Source organism: Artemia sp. Qi Xiang Cuo, chromosome 5, assembly GCF_049724085.1.
Source record: "Artemia sp. Qi Xiang Cuo chromosome 5, ASM4972408v1, whole genome shotgun sequence".
Classification (NCBI taxonomy): domain Eukaryota; kingdom Metazoa; phylum Arthropoda; class Branchiopoda; order Anostraca; family Artemiidae; genus Artemia; species Artemia sp. Qi Xiang Cuo.
In genome coordinates, this window is record NC_142798.1 from 16143792 (window position 1) to 16167601 (window position 23810).

The 23810-nt window shown below is 35.5% G+C and overlaps 1 protein-coding gene across 3 annotated transcripts in view; it reads right to left on the reverse strand.

Annotated features, from left to right (window-relative positions):
- Positions 1–235: 235 nt before the first annotated feature.
- The window catches only part of LOC148951859 (mitochondrial ornithine transporter 1-like), a 120664-nt gene continuing 97089 nt past the window's right edge, over positions 236–23810 (reverse strand). For 2 of the 3 annotated variants that reach the window (XM_089089371.1, XM_089089370.1), the window contains exons 3-6: positions 23370–23522; positions 18251–18431; positions 15449–15598; positions 236–3945 (exon numbers count right to left, since the gene is read on the reverse strand). In XM_089089371.1, coding sequence (XP_088945497.1) covers positions 3821–3945; positions 15449–15598; positions 18251–18431; positions 23370–23522 — 609 coding nt within the window. In that variant the 3' untranslated portion in view covers positions 236–3820. Of the gene's footprint in view, positions 3946–15448; positions 15599–17335; positions 17446–18250; positions 18432–23369; positions 23523–23810 lie in introns of those variants that run through there. The other variant, XM_089089372.1, reaches the window with a different exon arrangement.

Here is a 23810-nt window from a genome sequence, read left to right on the forward strand (position 1 = left end):
AACTTGGAATATTATAATCTAATACTTCTAGTTGACCTTACTTCCAAAGCGTTCTATTCCAACATTATTTGAAAGTCTAGTTGCTGAATTTTTTCCTAGTCTCGTGTTCTCCTGTTTTCGAACCATACCTATTTACGAAGCCTTGAAAAATAAACTGACAAGATTAATTTATATATTTGTAAATACAAAATAAAATGATAACTGTTCTGGTTAAAATATAAATAAACATTAACCACAAAATTTAAAACACAAGGAATTATAGCAAAATAGCAAACCACTATATAGACTAGATCCCACCAAGGAATGTTAAACGAGATGCTTTCGTGTCAAAGAAAGACAATAGGACAAACTATAAAATCTAATAATATTTTTCGTCTTTAAATAATATTTTTAGAATCTTACAAACGAATCTAAAATAATGTTTTCAAAGAAAGATATTTGAATTAATATATATAAATGTATAAAAAGAATCTGGTATTTACTCTTTTAATAACATGAATACATATATTTTTAAAAATACTAAAATTAGTCATAATTGACTAATTAGCTCTTTTTTGAAAGTTTCGCAGAATGTTTATTTCAGAGATGTATGTCCCCCTTGTTCATTTGATGCGCTGGGTGTTGATCAAGACCGTATCCAGGATTTTTGTTTGGGGGAGGGGGAGGATTACAAAAGGATTTTTTTCAAATTGTGCCAGGAAATCTCCCCCCCCCCCCCACGTGTAAAATTTTCAACGACAAATTTGTCACAGAGATTTTGCTTACCGCAGAAAATCCCCCCCCCCCTGGATAAATTCCGTATATTTCACAATAGCAAATACAATACGTGAAAAAATATGAATTGCGTAACTTACAGCCCTTCCCCTTTCCCAATAAAATTGCTATCGTAAAATTTCGATCGGATGTCGTTGGTTAAAAAAGGTGCGTGGGGGGGGGCTAGATGCCCTACAATATTTTGGTCACTTAAGAAGGGCACTAGAACTTTTTATTCCCGTCCGAATGAACCCTCTCTTGATCTTCTAGGACCATTGGTTCGATACGATCATCTCTAAGAGAAAAAAAATACAAAATTCTACATTTTTGCAGACGGGAGCTTGAAAACCTCTGAATTAAGGGTTCTCTGATGTAGTGAATCTGACAGTGTGATTTTTATTAAGATCCCTTGACTTTTAGGGGTGTTTCCCCCTTTTTGGAAAATCAGGCAGATTTCTTCAGGTCCGTAGTCTTTGATGGGTAACATTAAACTTAGTGAATTTTATATTTTTGAAATCAGCATAAAAAGTCAATTCTTTTAATGCATCTATTGTTTTCAAATTCCGTTACTATTGGACCGTTGGGAGTTTCAGTTACTAATAGGCCGAGCTGCTTCTTACTTACAGTTCGTTACCACAAACGGCTTGATAAATAAAATTGTTTTTGGACTCACTTTCGCCTTGATATTAATGTACTTGAAAACTGCCTTAAAGAGTATGTTACTTGTGTTGAAAACAGAATTTTAATTGTGAAGGAAGTGATTGTGTCTTATGTAAGGCATTAAGAATAAAAACGAAGATTTTATCCTTTTTTTTTGGGGGGGGGGTATCTTGTTTTAGACCAAATTGTTTTTATTTCACCAGTCTTGAAAGCAGATTTTTTATTCATTAATGAAGCGAGTAACTCTTTTACTTGAAATTAGCAAAAACAATGGGTATTCTTCCTTCCGCTTTTTTTTGGGGGGGGGGGGGGTATTTTGTTTCAAAACACACATATTTTCGGGTGGTGATGTCTAAAACATATCCTTACTTTTCAGAATCTGGGTAACCACAACGTTTTCACAGATGCGGCTCAGAGAGAGAAAAAAAAATTATTTCATGCTTTTTAGAGGGCGCGTTTGGGGAAGAGGGGCTTTAGCTTTGATTGACAACCTCGCCGACATAAAAATTCACTGTCTTTCCAGTCAAATTTCTCAGTCAACAGCTCTCGATGATAGGCAGTTCCATGGAGGAATTTACTAATTGTCCTTTCAACTTTGTGACAACAAGCCGACGTCGAGGCTTGAAAAATGATTTTACGGTGCCATATCTTCTTAAAGATCACATAAGACAAACTGGTAAAACAAATTTGCAGAGGAAACAAAGAATTAGAGTTTCAGTTTGGGTAAAAGATGAGAACAAAAAATCTAGCAAGCGCAGTACATATTGATGAACTGTTGCTTTCAAAGATACTGGGCCTGTATTCAAGATTCGGGGCCTGTATTCAAGTATATTCTTCAACCAAGGACTGTGACGTAGTCATTCTTTTACAATCTTGTAGCAATATAACAAGGATAAAAACGAATTTCCAGACTATTATTTTTTAGGGAGACGCGGAGAGAGCTGCCAAATCGGGATAACTTAAATTAGGGCACTACAAGCAAAGACTTAAAATGAATTTAAAAACTGAGGGTATTATGAAATTTGTATAGTTACGAAGATTTTAGACCAATTATATACACTTACAAACAGAAATGAGGCAGAGATGAGCACTGGGTCCCAATAATAAAATAAGGGCAGAACTTTACAGAATTGAGTAAAATAGAAATAAACACCTTCCAATGGTTCCATGGTAAATTTTGCCGTATTTCATTGGTTTATTTCTGTTTCTCTTTGCATGATCCGCCACGTGATTTCAGACAAGAGATATTGTCCCAAAATCCTCTTATTAGTTCTTATATTACCTCTAATTTCAATAATACATCATCATTATATTCCAAAACCACAAAGTTTAGATAAAAAAAAATAAATAAAAAATGTAGATATCACGGCTGATGATGCATGATATGCATGATATGTATGATATGATGATATGTATGAAATGACCAATGAAAATTACCAAATTTTCGTAATTTTCAAATCACGAAAATTTTCAAAGCAATTTTTTTAGGTTTTAGAGCTATAGTATATAAAAAAAATATTAAAGGGTGGCAACTTCGCTATGCCTTTCCTTCGAGTACCTATATATTATTAAAGAAAAAAAAAAATTACATAATGTCGTTTTGTCAATGTGTTTGATGAAAACAAAAACAATATTTGCTGAAAATTTGTAACTCCCTATCTAAGGGAACAATCCAGAATTATTAAACGGAAAAAGGAAATATCAAGCTTTTTTTTTCAAGCTATTTTTTATTCAACCTTTCGTTAATATATTAGACTTTATAGTTTCTACCTATTATTTTAAGAAAAATTCCAACTAATTCGACAGAAATTAAAATAATTAAAAAATCATTTTAGCAATATATCATCGTCATATTCAGAAATTCCAAAGCATGGATGAAGAAAAAATGTAGTTATCACAGCTAAGATTCAATCCTCAATAAAAGAAGATAGGGTAGCGACTTCATATTACTTTTTGCACTGCCCATATATTAGTAAAGAAACATGTATTTTTCATGATCTGGCCTATTTTTAGATATTAATTTGATGAAAATAAACAAGGTTTTAAATTTGATCAAAATTTTTTGACTTCATATCCAAGTGAAGAATCGAGTTCCAAAATGAAAAAAGGAAACATCAAGCTACTTTCAGTCAGTCCTATAATTACATTGTAATATATAGAGTAATTTGTATAGATTTATATATTATTTATATAAGTAATTTATATAGTAGAATAAATAGTAATATAATTATATAGTAAATATAAGTAGATTTTATAGTTTGTACCAGCTATTCAAAAATTTAACGAATTCCGCGGAAATTCAAACTCAAATCTCCACAAAAATTGAGCCAGTAAGTATTCAAAAGATAACAGAAGCGTGAAGTCATACAACCTAACATTAACTAAGACACCTAAGACCTTTAAACCCTTAAAACGTATCAATAACTCCGTGCATATATTTTTTCGATGTTTCATAGGTTAAAATCAAGGCCCCGTTGGCTGGAAAGCTGCGTACTAACGTCGGTCCCAGACCATTATATAAAGCCAGAAACCCTGCAATAAAATCATAAATTACATTAATAAAAAACTTATTAACTTTGCCAACACACTAAAGAATTATCAATACCAATTTATTGAAGTTCGATCTGAACTTGAGAACTTTTTCGCATGCTGAGCAATGGTCTGCGTTGCGCAGGTACCGATCTCCTGATTCAATGCCTTCGGCCGTGAGTACAATGCGTGGTTGGGGGCAAATCATTTCACACTTCCCATGCTTTTCCCCCAAATTTTTCCAGGTACCCATTTAGAACTGGGTCAACTCTAGCTGAGCCTACAGAGTCACACAATTGACCCCCGTTCCAAACCAACTAACCAGCGACACCAGGACTCGAACCCTTCACCTCAGGATCTCAATTCTGGAACGCTAACCACTCGGCTATGATGGCTCAATTTTTTAAAGTTCGATAAGCGTTTGAAAATAAGTCAAATAAACTTTTAAGAACGTTTAATCTCTAAATCTTAACAACACATTTAGCGTTGATCAACATAAATTTTAAACCTACAAAACTTTAATAACGTATAATAGAAGACAAGGAAAAAGTAATACAAGTCATTGACACTTATTTATCTTGAGAGGCTTTATATCTGCCCGTATTTGGTACGTCATATCTTTATATGCACTAGTTAGTGATAATTGTGACAGAAAGGGGGGGGGGAGGAAAGTATGGGTAACTTGCAAGAGTGGGAACTAGCGCTAGTGTCGACAAAGAAAGTCACCAGCGCCATCTAGCATTTGGCTATTCCCAATATTTTTTCAAACATCGTAAAAATAAATTTTCAGAAACTGAGGTCAGACACATATTACTATGCTAATTTTGCAAACTTGCCATATTATTACAACTGATAAAATGCCAAGAGATGCCAAGTACTAGATGATATTAGTGATTTTTTGTCAACATTAGCGCCAGTTTCTGTTTTTATATGTTACTCATACTCTTTAAGGTGGGAGGGTTTCAAAGTGAATTTTTTTCCGATTTCTCTAATACATTCACCTGTGCGGGGAGTCTCCCAAAATTCACTTACCCGTGTGTCTCTGTGGACGTTTTAACACCTCGTTTAAGAACGTTTAACGTTTTAAACTTAAACGTTAAGGACATTTAAACTTCACTTCACTTACATGTAAACAAAAATTGTCGCTTAAATTGTGAAAAGCATACATCAGGATTATTTTCTCTATTTGTATCCAAAAGATTGGACAGATAAGGGTTGATTCTTATCTCTTATCCTCTATATAAGATAAGAAGAAAACTATGTAGCTTTTCTATGATATAGTTTGTTGCATTTAAGACTTTAAGCTGCATTTGATGATAAGGTTGTAGCTTCTCTTACGTCTATCTATTTTCACATCGAAACGTCGAGCCCAGTCTTTAATGTTTAGAGAAATCTGCTCTCTGAAACTCTGTGAATTTTCTGGCAACAGTATTTTTGTCATCATATACCTTAAGAACCCCCCTCCTCAACCAGCAAAAGTCCTATCCGAGTCCGAAATACAAAGCCCCACTTGAACTATTCGGGGAATATATAAGCTTCTACCCAGTGAAAAAAGCAGCTAACAGGAAACTTCTCAAAAGCGTCTTAATAGCAGTGGGTTGCACGTTCTTATACATTTCATAACCTTGTAAGATATCCTGGTCTGTTACAAATTAATTCAAAAAACTTTTTCCACAAAATAAGTTTTTCAAAGAAAAGTAAAGAACTCCATTAAACCAAAAATGAGCAAAAATAAAGTCAAATAATCTGCCAAATGTGAAACTGCCACAAATCAGCATCGATAAATAAATGAAACCCAACACGAACAGACATTGCAAGAATTAACCGAGTCAAACTCAAAACGAGTAGAAATTAACTTAAGTTGGGCTCAAAACCCCTATGCCTTCCTAGGGCCATAACATAATTTGCATTTTACTGAAAAAAATATAACTGTTTTTACTTTTATAACTTTAATAAGCCAAATAATATTAACATTTTGAGTACTAAATATAGGTATATGTATATTAAACTGACAATGCACATTCATTTGTATTTTTTTCAGTAAAGTGCAAATTATATTCTGGCCTTGGGAAGGCATAGGGGTTTTGAGCCCAACTTATGTTAATTTCTGCTCGTTTTGAGTTTGACTCGGTTATTTATTGTAATTTCTGTTCGTTTTGGGTTGTTCGGTTTGGTCGTTTTATATTGACATAGTCTTTTCAGGGAAAAAGAAAATAATACTATAAATCTTTTCGTTTTTTAAGACTTTATAGTTTGGCCTGCTATTTGTAGGGTGGAGAAAATTTTTCAGCAATTTTTAACATACACCCTTTTAAAAATCTGGACACAAATAGTAGTGTTTAATTTAGTTTCATACCTCCTCTAGTTGACCTGAAATAGAAAACTTGATTCGCAACAGAATCTGTTTACTCTCTTTGATAGCTTGGAAACACTTACGCTATTTTGATTTGGTTAAATTTTAAGAGCAGAAGTAACACCGAAAGTTTGAACATAATACCCTCAGTCGTTCTTGGGATACTGCTGAGATGCCTTATTGGGAACTAGCATTAACACAGTGCATTTTGATTTAATCTTAAGGCAACATTTAGTTTTAAAACATAATGTGCACATGGGAGGGTGGGCGTGGGATTAGTTACCATCCAATCACTTTCAACTATTAAAAAGGCCGCTAGCCCTTTCTATTTTCAATCGAAAGAGCCCTTGTCGAATTTTGTATGACAACTGCTTCGATACGAAGTGCCCTGGTATAAAAAAAAAAAAAAAAAAAAAAAAAAATACATTTTACCCACATCGATATTTATTATAAAAATGTAAAGCCTTCCAAAAACTTTCGAATATTAAAAAGGGCACTAGCCCTTTCAATTTCGAATCGAATGAACCCTTTTTGAGTTTCTACGACAACGCTGTCTATAAACACCTTATATGCCCCCCAAGGCGTAAATTACAACCCTTGCCCAGAGGGCTGTGAACGGGTTGTCATCCTCAAAGACCAAATTTCCAGAACTTTTAACTACGTTGAAAAAAATGGCTATCTCAAAATTTTGATTGGATGTGTTTGGGGAAATGATGGGCGTGAGAGGGGCGTTAGTTGCTCTCCAATTACTTTCAACTATTAAAAAAGGAACTAGCCCTTTAAATTTCGAATCGAATGAGCCCTTTTAAAGTTTATACGACAAAACTTTCATTAAAAACCTTATATGCCCCCAGGGCATAACATACAACCCTTGGCCTGAGGGCTAGACGGGGGGAGGGGGTTCATCATCAAAGACCTAATTTCCAGAGCTTTCAAGAACGTTGAACAAAATTCCTATCTCAAAATTTTGACTGGATGTGTTTGGGGAAAATGATGGGCGCGAGAGGGGCGTTAGTTGCTCTCCAATCACTTTCAACTATTAAAAAAGGCACTAGCCCTTTCAATTTCCAATCAAAGAAGCCCTTTGGAAGTTTCTAAGACAACGCTCTCATTAAAAACCTTATATGCCCCCGGGGTAAAACTTACAACCATTGGCCTGAGGGCTGGGGGGAGGGGGGTTGTCACCATTAAAGACCCAATTTCCAGAACTTTCAACTACGTTGAACAAAAGTGCTATCCCAAAATTTTGACTGGATGTGTCTGGGGAAATGTTGGGCGTGAGAGGGGGGTTAGTTGCCCTTCAATATCTTTCGACTATTGAAAAGGACACTAGCGCTTTCAATTTTCAATCGATTGAGCACTTTCAATTTCCAATCGAATGAGCCCTTTTTTAAGTTTCTACGACAACACTTTCTATAAAAACCTTATATACCACCAGGGCATAACCTAAAACCCTTACCCTGAGGAATGTGAGGGGGTTGTCATCCTCAAAGACCTAATTTCCAGAACTTTCAACTACGTTGAACAAAATGGCTATCTCAAAATTTTGATTGGATGTGTTTGGGGAAATGCTGGGTGTAAAAGGGGGGTTAGTTGCCCTCCAATCACTTTCGACTATCAAAAAGGGCACTAGCCCTTTCAATTTTCAACTGAATGAGTCCTTTTTGAAGTTTCAACGACAAAGCTTTCTATAAAAACCTTACATGCCCCCAGGGCAAAACTTCCAACCCTTGCCCTAAGGGATGCGGGGGGAGTGTCATCCTCAAAGACATAATTTCCGGGCCTTTCAACTACGTTGAACAAAATGGCTCTCTCAAAATTTTTATTGGATGTGTTTGGGGAAATGGTGGTCGTGAGAGGGAGTTACTTACCCTCCAATCACTTTCCACTACTAAAAAGGGCACTAGCCCTTTCAATTTCAAATCGAATGAGCCCAATTTAAAGTTTCTACGACAACACTACCTATAAAAAAACCTTATATGCCCCCAGGGCATAACTTACAACCCTTGCCCTGAGGGCTGTGGGGGGAGTGTCATCCTCAAAAACATAATTTCCAGATTTTTTAACTACGTCTAACAAAATGGCTACCTCAAAATTTTGATTGGATGTGTTTGGGGCAATGGTGGGCGTAAGAGGGGGTTAGTTGCCCTCCAATCACTTTCGACTATCAAAAAGGGCACTAGCCTTTTCAATTTCTAACTGAACGAGCCCTTTTTGAAGCTTCTACTACAAAGCTTTCTATAAAAGCCTTATGTGTCCCCGGGGCATAACTTAGAACCCTTGTTCTGAGCGATGTGGGGGGAGTGTCATCCTCAAAGACATAATTTTCAGACCTTTCAACTACGTTGAACAAAATTACTATCACAAATTTTTTATTGAATGTGTTCGGGGAAATAGTGGGCGTGAGAGTGGGGTTAGTTACCCTCCAATCACTTTCAACTATTAAAAATAGCACTAGCCATTTTAATTTCCAATCGAATGAGCCCATTTTGAAGTCTACGACAACGCTTTCTATAAAAAAATCTTATATGCGCCCAGGTCATAACTGACAATCCTTGCCCTGAGGGCTGTGGGGGGAGTGTCATCCTCAAAAACATAATTTCCAGACTTTTCAAGTACGTCGAACAAAATGGCTATCTCAAAATTTTGATTGGATGTACTTGGATGGTGGGTGTGAGAGGGGTGTTAGTTAGCCTCCAATCACTTTAAACTATTAAAAAAGGCACTAGCCCTTTCAATTTCCAATCAAAGAAGCCCTTTGGAAGTTTCTAAGACAACGCTCTCATTAAAAACCTTATATGCCCCCGGGGTAAAACTTACAACCATTGGCCTGAGGGCGGGGGGGCGGGGGGTGGACACCATTAAAGACCCAATTTCCAGAGCTTTCAACTACGTTGAACAAAAGTGCTATCCCAAAATTTTGACTGGATGTGTCTGGGGAAATGGTGGGAGCGAGAGGGGGGTTAGTTGCCCTCCAATATCTTTCGACTATTGAAAAGGGCACTAGCCCTTTCAATTTCCAATCGAATGAGCACTTTCAATTTCCAATCGAATGAGCCCTTTTTTAAGTTTCTACGACAACACTTTCTTTAAAAACATTATATGCCCCAAGGGCATAACTTACAACCCTTGCCTTGACGACGGTAGAGAGAATTGTCATCCTCAAAGACATAATTTCCAAATTTAACACGACGCTGAGCAAATGAATATCTCTCAATTTTGATTGGATGTGTTTGGGGAAATGGTGGGCGTGAGAGGGGGGTTAGTTGCCCTCCAATCACTTTCGACTATCAAAAAGGGCACTAGCCCTTTCAATTTTCAACTGAATGAGTCCTTTTTGAAGTTTCAACGACAAAGCTTTCTATAAAAACCTTACATACCCCCAGGGCAGAACTTCCAACCCTTGCCCTAAGGGATGCGGGGGGAGTGTCATCCTCAAAGACATAATTTTCGGACCTTTGAACTACGTTGAACAAAATGGCTATCTCAAAATTTGTATTGGATGTGTTTGGGGAAATGGTGGACGTGGGATTGAAGGGGAACAATTGCCCTTCAATCATTTTCAACTACTAAAAAGGGCACTAGCCCTTTCAATTTCAAATCGAATGAGCTCAATTTAAAGTTTCAACGACAACACTACCTATAAAAAAACCTCATATGCCCCAAGGGCATAACTTACAACCCTTGCCCTGAGCGCTGGGGGGGGAGTGTCATCCTCAAAAACATAATTTCCAGATTTTTTAACTACGTCTAACAAAATGGCTATCACAAAATTTTGATTGGATGTGTTTGGGGCAATGGTGGGTGTGAGAGGGGGGTTAGTTGCCCTCCAATCACTTTCGACTATCAAAAAGGGCACTAGCCTTTTCAATTTCTAACTGAACGAGCCCTTTTTGAAGCTTCGACGACACAGCTTTCTATTAAAACCTTACATGCCACCAGGGCAAAACTTCCAACCCTTGTCCTGAGGGCTATGGGGGGAGTGTCATCCTCAAAGACATAATTTCCGGTCCTTTCAACTACGTTGAACAAAATGGCTATCTCAAAATTTTTATTGGATGTGTTCGGGGAAATGTTGGGCGTGAGAGGGGGTTACTTGCCCTCCAATCACTTTCAACTATTAAAAATAGCACTAGCCCTTTCAATTTCCAATCGAATGAGCCCATTTTGAAGTTTCTACGACAAAGCTTTCTATAAAGAAACCTCATATGCCCCCAGGGCATAACCTACAGACCTTGCCCTGAGGGTTGTGGGGGGAGTGTCATCCTCAAAACATAATTTCCAGACTTTTCAAATACGTCGAACAAAATGGCTATCTCAAAATTTTGATTGGATGTACTTGGATGGTGGGTGTGAGAGGGGTGTTAGTTAGCCTCCAATCACTTTCGACAATTAAAAAAGGCACAAGCCCTTCTAATTTCCAATCAAATGAGCCATTTTTAAGTTTCTGCAACATCGCTATCTATAAAAACCTTATATGCCCCCAGGGCATAACTTACAAACCTTGCTCCGAGGGCTCTGAGGGGGTTATTATCCTCAAAGACCTAATTTCTAAAACTTTTAACTACGTTGAACAAAATAGCTATCTAAAAAATTTGATTGGATGTGTTTGGGGAAAAGGTTGGTGTAAGAGGAGGGTTAGTTGCCCTCCAATCACTTTTGATTATTAAAAAGGGCACTAGCCATTTCAATTTCCAACTGAATGAGCCCTTTTTGAAGTTTCTACGACAACGCTTAATAAAAAACCTAATATGCCCCCCAGGGCATAACTTACAACCCTTGTCCTGAGGGCTGTGGGGGGGGGGGGGGTTGTCATCCTCAAAGACTTAATTTCCAGAACTTTCAACTACGTTGAACAAAAAACCTATCTCAAAATTTTGATTGTATGTGTTTGTGGAAAAGGTGGGCGTGAGAGGGGGTTAGTTGCACTCCAATCACTTTCGACTATTAAAAAGGGCACTAGTCCTTTGAATTTCCAATCGAATGAGCCCTTTTTGAAGTTTCTGCTACAAATAGACCCCGGCGCCGCACCGGTGGATCGACCGAACGCCGCCGACGAGAGGCCCGGTCGAAAGCTGCCGGCGCGCCGCAGGCGCGCTGCCGCCGGCAGAGGCGGCGGCGTTCGGTCGACTTTAAAAACTAATTTTGCGGCAATTCTTTATTGCGTCAACCGCAAAGTCGGAGCTTTTCCTTCTCGTATGGTTTAGTATTTCGATTTTCCTGATTAGAAATCAAGCACAGCTTGCACTATTCCCGAATTTTCGGGTATTTCCCTGACAATCGTATGCGTCACCCCGAAAAAAAATTTGGTTCCCCGAATCCCCGAAAATCACACAATCACGGTGCCACCCCTAGCGATTTATCACCAGTGGCTTTCCCTGCCAAATATTACTTTGCATACCATAATTCTTCCCTACTCTCTTGTTCATTAGTTTTTGTCTCTTTTGTTTCTTTGCATTAAAACCAGACAGATGCAATATGCAATTGCAATATACACAGTTCTTCATAAGTTGACAAAAAAAAATATTGTGTTTATGAAATGAGTTGAAATCATTTCGAATGCAGTTTCCCAATCGCTATTTCTTGCATCATTCGTAGTCAAGAATTTTATTTTCAAGTTGAATAGAATTATAGAACGCATTCACTACTATACAGCTTCAGCCTTCAGTTGAATTTTGAAACTGACAACCGACAGATTGTTTCTACAGCTGAATTGTAAGTTTGCAGTTTTTTTTGTTTTTTTTTGCTGTTTTTAGATAAGATTTTATTAATTTTTAATACTCAACTATTTAACATCTGATAGAAAATACGATATTTATTCTTAAAAATTTTTACCCCCCCCCCCCCCCAAAGAACCCCCCTCTATTGAGACGAAATTTAGCTATAGACTAAGCTATGTACAAGGTTGGAGAATTAAAGATTGAAACGGAAGTTACCCCAAAATATGATTCATAAATAAATTGTAAATTATTGCCTATAGGGAAGGGGGGATAGGGGGGCTATCATTTTTAAATGATAATACCTCATTTTTTTTTTGAAAGCAGGGAGCCCAAAAAGATAATTATTTTTTTTTCATTTTAAGTAGAGACAAAAGAAAATGATATCAAATTCCCTGGGAAACCATTGAAATATATTGATAGACCCAGGGCCCCCCATTAGGACTTGTTCATTGTCTTGTGTATTTTGCGCTTTCTCATAGGCTGCTGGCCTAATTTGGCTTTTTTGTGTGCTCCCTTTTAATTAGATTCTTTGGATCTTATTGAATGCCACGGCAAATCTATGACTCAGTTTTCCAATAACTTGAGTTATATCTGAATAATTTCGACTTTTTTGTTGTTGTCTTTGCACCCCTTTACTCATACCCTCAATTTTATTTTCAAGGAACACTAAGCTGTTTAACGTTATTTTGCGTGTTTGTTTGAACCATATAGTGACATAGTTAATTATTAAGTAAATTATTTTTCTAATGAAAGCTGAGATGGTATCCTATCAAGGTGGTATCCAGAGGGGTGGGGGGTAAGGAGGTATTACATTTAAATGATAATATCTCGAATTTTTTTATTGAAAGCAGGGATCTCAAGAAGTTATTTTTTTTTAATTTAAAGCAGAGACGGCATCCTATCAAGGTGGTATCCAGAGGGGGGGGGCATAGGGAGTTATTATATTTAAGTGATTACCTTGATTTTTTTTTATTTAAAGCAGGGATGCCAAAAAGTTGAAAAGTTGACGAAAATTAACAAGATTTTCGTGAGTTATACTTGATATAGCACTTGCATGGTTTTATCGTCCAAAGGGAAAGGGATATATGCGTCCAACCCGTTTTTTTTTCTTATTGATGACACCGGTTTACTTTGAAAGCATTCATTCATAAGCACCAGGCAGATTCACAATAAAACAAATTGGTGTGACGAAAGCGATATCGACATCCCCACCTAACGTTGCGCTCAAGTGACAATGGCGCCCTTGGTCCAGTGCCCAAGTTACGTTAAAAGGCCAGGTCATAATAAAAGCTTTCAATTTGGGAGGTTCACGGAGGAGTCTCTGACAGTCTTATGACCTCTGTGTACTAGATGTTGCAACGTTCTTACGTATCTACAGTGGTTTAAAAAATTCGATCACCCCACAAATGATTACCACAAATATGCACAAATCTAACAAATATAACACTTGAAATATTATAAAAAAATTTTCAAAGCCTTGAAGAAAAGCAAAAAAGGCTAAATATCCTTAACTACGCTTGAAAGCTATTTTAAAAAGAAACTCTTTGGAGATTTCCATGGAAATGACCATAGCAGAAACTATGAACCTGGGTGGGGATTAAAGAGGAGTCTTTGAGCATTTTGACCTCAGCTGACTTATTGTGGCGACTTTCTTAAATTTGGTAATTTTTGTGAGCATTTGGAAATCAAAGATTAAACTCAATAACTGATACTAAGTGTCCTAACATTTCGCTTGGATTAAAAGTGACGAACTAGGATGAGAATCTCAACATCTTACTGGAGCTACTTAAGTCTGCATATTGTTTCATTTAATTACATTTAAAACGGATGAGCTTTTCATTTTTTTTACCTAAGAAAATAGCTGGCACTTCATTTTTCTTCATGCAGAATAAACCATTAAGTGTTTTTGTTTCATTGTAATTGAAGTGTTATCATGTGAAGTGTTCATCGTGTATTTTTCAATTTGTAAAATTTACTGCTTTTAGATGCAGTTTATAATTTGACTGATATTAGGTATTTATCAGTTTATAATTTGGAATGAATCCCCAAAAGGAAAAATGAATAATATCCAAAATAGCAGCCAAAAGGAATAAAAAGGCAGCAGTTCAGCCTTAGACTACATGACATATATTCTATAAAGAAGCCAAAAAAAACTTTAAAATGCAATTTTTTTTAATTGTTATTAAAAACAGTTTTTTAATACTAGAAGGATTCTTAGGAATCAAAAATAGCAAAAAAAAAAAAACAATCAATATCAAATTCGCCCAATTAAACTGTTTTAAATGTGGCAAAACAGATACAGGCAAAAGGCATTATGAAAAAATTAATCTTCTAAGTTCAAACTTAAATTCAAAGTTTTTACCCAGATAACTGACAAATTTTGTGATACAGCATTCGAAGTTTTGTATGCAGTAATGCTCGATGAAAAAAACTACTAATTTTGATAATTATTTATGTCAAGAATACATAGCTAATAGATACTTCAACTACTCGTATTATGCAAGGGTTCTGAAACGCCACAGCCATTTCGTTTCTACCAGATTTCTACTTCTCTTGATGAATAACAAAGAAGACCAGTTTCCAGCCAGCGACTTGTGAATTTTTGAACTCATGAATAGCCTCGAATCTGTTGTAAATTTAAGCTGTGATTTGAGAAAGACTGATGAAAACATTAATGTTTGCGGTCAACATTGATCACGCCGTCGGCACGCCGCCGACATCTTACCGGTGGCACGGCGCACTGTTTTTGACCCCGCCGTCGCCGGCCTTCCCTCATCGGCGCGGCGCCGGGGTCTAGCGACAAAGCTTTCTATAAAAACCTTATATGCCCTCAGGGTATAACTTACAACCCTTGCCCTGAGGGCAGTGGGGGGAGTGTCCTCCTCAAAAACATAATTTCTATCTGGAAATCAACTACGCTGAACAAAATGGCTATCTCAAAATTTTGATATGGATGTGTTTGGGGAAATGGTGGGCGTAGAAATGGTGTTAGTCACATTCCAATCACTTTCGGCTACTAAAAAGGGCACAAGCCCTTCCGATTTCCAATTGAATGAGTCCTTTTCGAAGTTTCTACGACAACTCCTTCGATACGAAGTGCCCTGGTCTAAGACCAAGAAACCAAGAAATAAATAATACATTGTGCCCACATCGTTCTTTACTTAGGCAGCGCTATTGCGCTGCTTATGATAATTCCGCTTAAATAATTTGCTTGTCTTTAATCTATCATTTACTTGTCGTTGTCTTTAAACTCTTAAGATTAAAACAATAAAAACTCCTGATCTGCAGTAGATTTACATACTAGATTTAAAACATCATTTTAGTTTTTTAACTCCTTTCGTCTCTCCTTTTAACTGAGTCCCTCCTTTTTGTTTCTGTCTGTTGGTGCCCTAATTGCAAATATCATACTCCCTAAAATGACATAAGAACGTACCTTCATTTCTGAAAATGTTCATTAGGACTGAAAAAATTCGTCCCCCAGATCCTGCAACTTGCAGCCGTGATTTCACAACATCAAATGGGAAGATAACTATCCAGAAGTATATTCCACCCATACCTCCAGCCACCCATGTCCTTACAGGGCCTAAATTGAAAAAAACACATATTAAGGAGGTTCGATAACAAAATTTTATTTTGCCAGTCTCAGTGTCGACTGACAGTTTCAAAGACAAAGGGGTTATTATTAAATTTGTTCAGCACCACAGGGAACATCCGAAGCAATTTTGGCATAAACTGATCGGAGATTTAGTTGTGTTTATAGTTCGAAAAGCTAAAGAGAGGCTAGTTTAAAAAAGGGAAATCTATAATCTCTTACTAATTATGAAGCAAAACATTGTCTAATCAATGGGCATGGAGCATATGCTCCATGCCCATGGAATGCCCATGGCTCCATAGAATAATGTGTATCCTGTGTCCGCAAAAATTTCAACAAAGACAGTTAGCACAACAGGAACCTCCAAAGCGGTTAAATATACAATGAGACTTCTTTGGAGCTGATTTTTCATGTTTTTCCAAGCAATTTCATGTTGCTCTCTTAAATCGAAAAAATCAAAATTCACGCTTTCTAATCTTGTATGTTTTATTAAATCTAAATATTTCTATCTCTGGCACAAAATTGGAAGAGTTAAATTGTTTTCCAAGATTTCCGGAAAAGAAGGTGTCGGCTTTTAGTTTTCTGTCATTTATTCGGATCTCTTATCAAAGCTATACAATACCGCCAAATCAATTCTGAATGGTTTAGCGACACAAATCAAAAAAATTCGTAATGGAAGAGATAGAGTGATTCTTTAAGGTATCGAACGACCTTAAAATAACAAAGAGAGAAAGAGAGTAGATAGCTTCCCAAATATAAAAAAAAAACTTTTTAATGTATTAAAGGCGTTGAGGGCTGCAAAAAAAATAAAATAAAAAAAATAAAAAACGCATAAAAGATGTGTTAATATAAATTTTTTGTAACGTTTTTAAGAGTCGGACAAATATTTCAGGGTGGGGGAGTCAATCCCACCAACCGGCTTTTAGTTTTCTGTCGTTTACTAGGATCTCTTATCAATGCTATACAATACCACCAAATCAATTCTGAATGGTTTAGCGACACAAATTAAAAAAATTCGTAATGGAAGAGATAGAGTGATTCTTTAAGGTATCGAACGACCTTAAAAAAACAAAGAGAGAAAGAGGGTAGATAGCTTCCCAAATATAAAAAAAAAAACTTTTTAATGTATTAAAGACATTGAGGGCTGCCAAAATAAAAAAACAAAAAACGCAGAAAAAATGTGTTAATATACATTTTCTGTTACGTTTTTAAGAGTCGGACAAATATTTCAGGGTGTGGGGGGGGGAGTAAATCCCCCCAAACGGCTTTTAGTTTTCTGTCGTTTATTCGGATCTCTTATCAAAGCTATACAATACCGCCAAATCAATTCTGAATAGTTTAGCGACACAAATTAAAAAAATTCGTAATGGAAGAGATAGAGCGATTCTTTGAAGTATCGAACGACCTTAAAATAAAAAAGAAAGAAAAAGAGCAGATAACTCCCCAAATAAGAAAAAAACAAACTTTTTAATGTATTAAAGGCATTGAGGGCTTCAAAAAAAAAAAAACGCATAAAAAATGTGTTAATATAAATTTTCTGTTGCGTTTTTAAGAGTCGGACAAATATTTCAGGGTGGGGGGGGGTCAATCCCCCCAACCCCTTCCCTGGATTAAGAAGGGAATGCGAGAAAGTTAACAAATTCCGCCCGTGAGAAAGATACAAAACCATTCAAAAATATTAAAATAAATTAATAAAAATTGGCTGAATTGGGATATAATATTACATACTTCCATTCCAACGTGATTTATATTTCTTTAAGTCGACGACAAGAACAACTGTTCCAACACCAAATATTCGATCTTTGGACAGAAACCTTCCATGAGCTTTGTCCAATGGTCTGAAATAATGGTTTAAAACTTTAAAGACAATTCAAAAACTTCCTACCAGCACTTTAGCAGTAAGAATTTTTTTACCTGTATTTTTACGACCAATTGGCGAGTCGAAAAAATACTTTTTTGGAGGTGTCAACATTTTTTTCAGGGGCCAGGTTCTTACTTATTATGGTGTACTATTATTAAGGGGAGGAAACTTTTTCGTAAGGAAATAGGTTGGTTAATAATTTGGGAGAGTTGAAAAAGACAAGTAAAGGGGTTGAAACTATGGAAAATTTCTCTCGGCACAGGTGTTAGTAATGACAGATTTCGAATGAAGGGTGAAGTATTATGCGGAGGAAGAATGACAGATTAACAAAGATCGTCCTTTTTGGCCAACCATTAGGGGCCAAACAAAAAAAAGGCCGTTCCCGAACTGGGTGCAAGGAGGTCATAAGGAAGTATTTAAGGGAAATTAGAACATCTTAGGAGGGTGTAAATAGGAAGCCTTTAAATAGATTGAAATGCAGGAGGATCATTTGTGGCTGTGCTGGCCTCAGGCGGCATGGTACTGCAGTAAGTTACCAGTGAGGTACCAGTAATGGTAGTAGTAGAAAACCTATCCCTTTTATCTTTTAGGATGGTAAGACAAGGAGCTTTACAGAGCAAGGAGTAAGGAATTTTAAAATGTTTGTATATAATCCCAAGAGAATGTTTCAACGTAGTAAGGCCAATTGCCAGCATTGACTAGTCGATAAAAGGGCCCCAAGTTCATTTCACAAGCCCTGATATTACTTTAAAGCTCATAGAAACGGAACAGTAGCGACTTACCAATTTCCTCCTTTGTTTTGCCAGAAGGAGTTAATAAGTTTTTTGTGACTTCCATGCCTCCAAACAAAGCAAAATATCCAGGCATTTCTCGGGCTATTGTTGCTGAGAGCCCATGGAATAATCCACGTACACCTTCAGTTTTCAAAATACTTTCAGTCATGCTAAGCGGCCCAATTTTCACCTAGAAAATTAAACTGTAACAAGTTTAGTCCTCCTAAAGAATAAAACCTTACAAGAAAAATCAAATATTATCAATAGGATTCCTAGGCTCTCAAGTCTAATTTGATAAAGCTATCCAAAAATTAAGAAAGAAACTATTTTGTATTCAAAAGTACTAAAAACTAAAAAGTTTGTTTTGCTTGGTCTCCGCAAAACTGAAAATTTTCAAGACTGATGTACATACATATATATATACATATACATATATATATATATATATATATATATATATATATATATATATATATATATATATATATATATATATATATATATATATATATATATATATACGAGACATGTTTTTTAAGTAAGTAGCCTACCGTTTTACGATTACGCCGCCACAGTACTACTGTCGCCGTTCTGCGCATGCACGCTGGTTACCTACATCTCTTGTCTACGCACTGACGCCATTACAGTCTGATTTTTAATTGTATACGTTGTTTACTGAGTGTTTAAGATGCCTCCGACAATCGTGAGTCCCGCCGATTATGAAGTACAGGCGGTTATACGATTTCTTAGTGCTAAAGGCGTAAAACCGATCGATATTCATCGTGAGATCTGTGATGTTTACGGACAAAACATTATGAGTGATGGAATGGTAAGGAAATGGGTGAGAATCAAAATAACAATCCATGGGATGGCGACATTCATCATCACCCAAAAAAGTGAAATTTAAGCAAACAATTTCTGCCCGGAAAATCATCCGCACAGTTTTTTAGGTGATGATGAATATCGCCATTCCATGGATTGTATATATATATATATATATATTATATATATATATATATATATATATATATATATATATATATATATATATATATATATATATATATATATATATATATATATATATATATATATATATATATATATATATATATATATATATATATATATATATATATATATATATATATATATATATATATATATATATATATATATATATATATATATATATATATATATATATATATATATATATATATATATATATATATATATATATATATATATATATATATATATATATATATATATATATATATATTTGTCAAAAAGACAACTATTATGTCATGGCTTCAAGCTTTTATGTTTAGTATTAAAAAGGTTTAATTTGCCCCTCCCCCCTAGTTTTTTGGTATTTTGAAAATAGTCAGTCTCGTGAAAATAGGCAATCATTAAATTGTCGCTTTTCCCCAGTAGTAAGAAAAAAAAAATACTTTACAGTTTTAGCAAATCTGAGAACAGTAAAATAAAGAGCGTCTTATTCTAACTTTGGATTTTTTTTTTACTTTTTTGCCTCTTTTTTAATTTTTGCATTTGAAACTTAATGTATTTTATATTTACGAGTTCGTACCTTTTATTCTGCGACTATAGAGAACTTGAAGCAAAAACACACTCAGTGCAAAACACCTAGCTATAAATCATCTAAAAGCGGTCCCTCAAACTTTAACTATTTAACACTTTTCAACTTCAAGAAGTCTTGGAACAAACCTCAGTCTTTATATTTCATGCTATCACTTTGGCAAGCATTACTTAATAAAAAAATATAGCAGAATTTATTAACCATGCTGAAGTATAAAATTATACCGTTTTAGTGCATACTCGAGGATATAATACCAGGAGCAGATACAGAAATAATGTTTAAGTTGGGCACCAGCGAAACATAGATTCCCCCATTGATACCTTTCGCCCATCCATCCCTCTAATTAGTGCAACACTTAATTTTCGGGGGGGGGGGGGTGCACATGCATCTAAACCCCCCCCCCTGAATCATCCCCTGTATAGAATTATGGGGTAAGTTAATCCTTTTTCCATTCCTTTTCTAACTCACTAAACAACAAAACACAAATAAAATCTAAAAATCAAATACAAAGCTATTTTTTAAATCTACAATTTAAATGATTTTTTCACAATGACTTACTCATTATAAAATATAAAGCTCATTTTTTAACCATTTTTTTAAACTCATTATAAAATATAAAGCTCACTTTTTGAACATTTTTTTTATATACCTCCTTTTATTTGCCAAAAAAAACAATCACTGCCTTGAAAATATTGTTCCTTTTCTTTTCATCTTCATCCTATAACACTAAATGTGACAGGATCACATTAACGAGTTAAAGGGGGTTTGAGTTCAACGGAGGTGGTTGAGTTGAACGAGGTTGAACTAAATGGGTTGAGATAAACGAGGGCTGAGTTACAGGCACCGAATACAAAGAAAAAAAAACATTCAAAAATAGCAGACCATGCAATAATTTCTTTGCAGTATTTTCAAATTTTGTGTTGATATTATTTTCTTTAAAACTATAATTAACTTCAACTGTAAATATGATTATCAGCTTATTTTTATAGAAAACAGTAATAAAAGTAAAATCGAAACATAAATAAAAAGAAAACGAATGGACCTAAAGAGAGTAACAGGATCAATTTTAAAACAGTACACCAATACATCAAGAATTTGTAAACGAAAAGTGTCAATAAAAAGGTAACAATCTGAATTTTCACATTCGTACTCACATTTATGTCTGTGTATACACCCATAGTAAGAAATTACCCAGATGTTCAATGTTTTTTTCTGTTTTATATTCTTTTTGAGCAAATTAAAATAAAAAAAGGGAACATCTTCTCAAAAAGCTTTATGAAACACAATACGAGTACTGCTGGGCCGCTCACGGCTCCTGGGCCCTACATGGGGCATGCTGCCATCGAGAAAATAACAACTGATAACCTTTGATGTCTAAAGACTTTAGCGACCCCCTCCACAGAGGCTGCCCACAGCCCCTGTGGGGACACCCCTTTCCCCACAGAGATTGAGACGGACTTAACATCTTATAGGGTGTAATTAGCAAGCTGTCTCTTGTCCAGAATAAGATTTTTTTTAGATCCCATCACTCTGCTTGAACATATTTTAACAACGAGAAATCCCAATCCCCATTTTTCTCCACCAAAGGAGCTGGATTGGCCCCTTTCTTTAGAAAGATAGAACTAATACACTAAATGTTATTTTTGGCATATTTTCGTTGAAATCTAAACCCCTCTTCTGGTAGATATCCTTATAACAAGAAATTATGTCACTCGTCTATGTCCCTATGCACAGGTCATACTCTGACCAGACACCCGTAGACACGATTAGAATTTTAGCTTTTCCGAATCAGAAGGTTTGGCCAGAATCCAACATCCTCCTATTTCAAATAAGCTAATGACAAGATTTGGAGAGCAACATTTCCCTGTTGCCCAAAAGGGTTATATTAGACCCAAACTTCCAAGCTACACAATTAGGGTGATAAACCTAAGTTCTCACAAAGTCCGGATCGAGATCCAGTGATACCTTTTAGAAGATGTCGTGGTGACAAGAACTTAGGGCGCCCTCTTCCTCCATCCCCTCTTCTCCCCAGAGGGGTAAAATCAGGTATGGGCTGTACAATGCATGTTTAGGATACTCAATGTTATTCTCCAAACATTTGGTGGTAAAACGATAGCCCCTTCCGGTATATATCACGATAACTACAATTTACGGAGTCCTTCGCTCCCACCAAGAGGTCAGACTGTACACAGCAACGAAAGGCAATAAGTAACTTAGAACACTAGCTTTTAATTCCCTCCAAGTTCGCTTGTAATCAATGACCTTTTCCGGTAGACGTCTTGATGAGCAAAACTCATAGACCCCCTAAACCCTAGGAAATGAACTTTGGAACTTCTCTTCTTTCTAACATCTTTTAGAAGGAATAGAAAAGAACATTCCCCTCTTTATGGCAAATTCTGCCAAATTTCACAAAGTTCTGAAGAGCTTTATTTCCGTTCTTCAATTTCCATTTGAAAAAAGTTTCGAATCTTTAACTCCTACAATTTCCTTGCCACAGAATACTAATCGTGGAAGGAGGAAAAAACCTAAAAAAAACAGTTACACTTATCTAAAACACAACAAGAATTTGTAAATCTAAGAAATATAATATTTTTCTAAGCCAAAGCATTATATACTATTTTAGCAAGTGCCTCTTAAGGGAACAAACACATGGCTAAGATGAAAGTTCGTAGAGAAAAAAATTGTTTTATGTTGCACGTTATGTTTTTTTATGTTGCATTTTATGTTTTTTTTTTTTTATGTTTATGTTTTTATTATGTTTTTATGTTTATGTTTTATGTTTATGTTGTTTTTTTTATGTTGCGTCATTGTTTTATGTTGCATATATGTGTTTTATTTCTATCATTGTTTTTCTATATTGTTTTATCAACAACATATATGTTGTTGTATGTGTTTGTATTTCTTATTTTATTCTTACTAACGGAGGGAATCATCCTCATCTTGAGAAGCGTACAAAAAAACAATTCCCATGGCAACTCTCATGATTTAAGCCAAAATATTATTTGAAGGGGTTTCAGGCATCCAGAAAAAAAAATCCTAAAGTAGCCCCACTTAGAAACCACCCTACCAGAAACTTTTGATGTGTCAACCAAAGCAGCACTCATTTACTTGCACTTACTAATATACTATACGCATAGATCTGTCTTTAATAAATTTATTTTTTCATTTAGAGCTTTCAATATCAATCAATTCACTCAATCAATTTATCAAAAGAAAGCACAGAAAAAATTACAAAGCTTTAAACTCCCACAAAGGCTCTTTTGCCTATGAGAGTGAGAGACTAAACATTACAAATAAAGTTCTCTGACATCACAGGAAGCAAAAGCAAATGTATCAGTGACTATCTTCCAATAAACACTGATCCTCGGCTATTCTGAGCCTGTTATGTACCTACATCGTACATCATGATAAATTATATGATCCAAACCAAACACAAGACAAGAAACATGTTTAACAATCCATTCAACATGCCAAATTTAGAATAAAAAAGAAAGACTTTAGATGGAAAGAGAGTAGAACACTTACTCTTGGATGGCCTTTTGGTCTCATAGCTTCCATCTCCATTTGTGCTTGGAGTCTACACTTAACCAGCTCTGTCGGACACAATGCAAAAGAACAAAAAAATGCAGCCAAAGTTCCCGCAACGGCGTTACCTAGTGGATTTAATTCTTCCACTCTCTAAATTCAAACAAAAATATCATAACGCTTTGAATTAATTAAATCATATGTTGCAACACAATCATTAAATTAATTATCATTAAATTATAAAATAGTAGTTGTAATCCATTATTGATTATCTATGCTAATTACAAAGTAAAGTTCATTAAACTGTTATGAATTATTTAACTATTTTGTGTAGTTTTTCACTAGTTATAACAGTGTGCACCGTAATTAATTAATTATAATATTAATCAAGACTTACTCAATCCTCTGGCCACAACGCAAGAGGACAAAATAACACAGGTA